We start from the raw sequence: 2980 nt of genomic DNA on the forward strand, positions 1-2980 counted from the left end.
ATGGGTGAAAGGAGACTCTGTGACGACGAGCGACCTCAAAACAATAGGGCAATGACACGGGTCAATGCGCCCTTAGGACCATGGACGAGACTTGACATTGACCCCCGCACACTTAGCTTACTCCCTTCCTTCAACGGATTACCTCCAGAGAATCCATATCGTTATATCGAGGAATTCTCCCAGACTTGCGAATTTTTCCAATTCCAGAATGTCCCTATAGAGATATTTAAGATGAGATTTTTTCCCTTCACCTTGAAGGATAGGGCTAAGGACTGGTGGAATGCATCTGCCCAAACCTATGAATCATGGGCAGATATAGAGAATACCTTCATGATGAAATATTTCTCACCTCGAAAAATCACTCCAGTACGGAATTCTATTCCGGAGTTCAAGCAAGCTCCAAGGGAACTATTTCATGAGGCATGGGAGAGGTTAAAGGACATTGAGCGACAGTGTCCAGATCACGGCGTACCTAACCGTGAGATCATTCAGATTTTTTATGATGGATTAGGCACTGCTGAGAGAGGACTTTAAGATGCAGCCAGTGCTGGTTCCTTTTTCAACCATTACGAGCGAGATGCCCTAGAACTCATCGAGAAAGTGGTCCAGGGAAGTCAACGCAATGCGGCAAAATCAATGGGAGGAAGGATCACTAGGGCACAACCCCATAGTACTGGAGAGGCTAAAACGGATGACACCAAGAAATTATGGGAAAGTGTAGAAAAGATCACTGAGGTGCAAAATCTCATCTTAGACCAATTACGCATACGTAAGGGGAATGAGGGTTTAGCACCAGCAGCATCATGTGCCCATTGTTCTAGTCTTGAGCATATCGACATGGATTGCCCGGTAATGACAGTCCAAGGTCAGGGTGGTTATCAGCAAGGTGCGTCAACCTATAGCAGACAAGGCCAACAAGGGAGAACTAATCCCCCAAATACAAATTATAATAACAATTCCCAAGGTTATTATAATAATCCGTATCCACAGCCGGGGGGATATAGGAGGAACCACGAGCAACCCTATCACACTCCATCGTCTAGTGTCACTAGGCAGCCTGCATACATGTCGGGTCTGCCCGTACCATCCTCCGTTCCAGTGCTTCCTGCTCCTTTATGACCTGCACTCCCTGCACCTGAATCGCTCACCGCACACCATCTGATCAAATAACAAACATTTTAGCATAAATGATGGATAAATTAAACACCGTTTCCGCAAATATGGAAATGATGACCGAACGTCAAGATCAAATACTTATTGAGCAAATGAAGGGTAAAAAGGTAGAGTTCTCCGATCAATTACCCTTACAACCTACTCCAAATCCAAGAAATTTAGGACCATCTTCATCTAATAAATCCCACAATGTGAATCATATTGATGTCGAAGCAGATCTAGAGGGCGAAGCTCTTGCTATATCGGGTTTAAGAAGTGGCAAGGTATTACCGGATCTGTATGGAGATCTGGTGTGCCACGATGATCAGGTTATGGGGGCAGCAGACCCAACTAAGGCTGCAGTCAATGGTGAGGAGAGTTCTGAAGAGAGTTTTGGTGAGGAAGATCTACATCAAGAGAGACTCACTAACTTAGATCCAAATCCAGCTCACTACAAACCGCCTGTGCCCTTCCCCCAAGCGTTGAATAGAGAGAAAGTGAGAGTGAATGAACCCGAGGACCACATTTTAGACACCCTCAAAAAGGTCACAATTCAGATTCCGTTGCTTGAGGCCATCCAGCACATTCCGGCATATGCCAAATTCCTCAAAGGAATGTGCACTCCTCAACGGAAGTCGAAGAGAATCTTCTTGAGTGAGACTGCTAGCTCAATCATGCTTGACGAGCTTCCGTTGAAGAAGGAAGATCCTAGAGCACCAATGATTGCATGTGAGATAGGACTGATGACATTCACTCGATGCTTACTCGATACCGGGGCTAGCATAAACATTCTCCCTAAAGCCGTATTTGACCAGTACAAAGTAGGAGAGTTGCAGCCTCACCTAGTTGAGTTATGTCTCGCTGATGGCTCAGTGAGGAGACCGCATGGTATAGTAATGAATGTAATCGTCAAGGTAGAACATTGCCACTTCCCAGTAGATTTCCTTGTCGTGGATATGAAGGCAACAAAGAACCTTAGCAACGCCCCAATCATATTAGGGAGGCCATTTTTAGCCACGGCACGGGCTGTCACCGATTGGGGCAAGGGTGAGATTGAGCTGAAGGTGGGCACACATAGTGTGAACATAAACATCCACAAGTGAGATGAAATATCCTGCACAATCGTCCGAGAATTTAGGTGCATTGGATATCTATGATGACATTGAAATTGAGGAGTGTGTAGAAGAAGAAGAAGTTATGGCCTTCACGGAAGAAATATATGTTGACGAACAACAAATTAATCCATATTCGGAAGTCAAACCCCCAGTTGAGCTCAAGCCGCTACCAACATCATTAAAGTATGCTTACCTCACTCAATATCACTCTAAACCAGTTATCATATCTGATCTTGATGAGGCGCAAGAGTAAAAATTACTTGATGTTCTGCGGGATAACAAGGAAGCCATTGGCTGGACCTTGGCTGATATTAAAGGATTGTCTCCTTTGCTGTGCACACACCGAATATTCTTAGAAGAGGATTCAAGGCCTGTTAGAGAGGCCCATAGGAGATTAAATCTGAAGGTGTGGGATGCAGTGAAAGAAGAAATCCTCAGGTGGCTGAACGCGGGCATCATTTATCCTATTTCGGATAGCCAGTGGGTAAGTCCCATACATGTGGTTCTGAAGAAATTCGGGATTACATTGACCACAAATGACAAAGGAGAAGAGATCCAAACGCGTCTACCCACAAAGTGGCGGGTCTGTATAGATTATAGAAAGTTAAATTCTGTAACAAAAAAACATCACTTCCCTTTGCCATTCATTGACGAGATCCTAGATAGATTGGCAGGTTGAGATTTTTTCTGCTTTTTAGACGGGTACTCGGGAT

General features: G+C 44.7%; 1 protein-coding gene across 1 annotated transcript; it reads left to right on the plus strand.

Moving 5' to 3' along the window:
- Positions 1–1220: 1220 nt before the first annotated feature.
- LOC144714654 (uncharacterized) lies at positions 1221–2255 on the plus strand. The gene has a single exon (XM_078589437.1). It carries the CDS (start codon positions 1221–1223, stop codon positions 2253–2255), a length of 1035 nt encoding a protein of 344 aa, XP_078445563.1.
- Positions 2256–2980: the final 725 nt, after the last annotated feature.

This window comes from Wolffia australiana, chromosome 17, assembly GCF_029677425.1.
Source record: "Wolffia australiana isolate 7733 chromosome 17, ASM2967742v1".
In the NCBI taxonomy this organism is placed as follows: Eukaryota; Viridiplantae; Streptophyta; class Magnoliopsida; order Alismatales; family Araceae; genus Wolffia; species Wolffia australiana.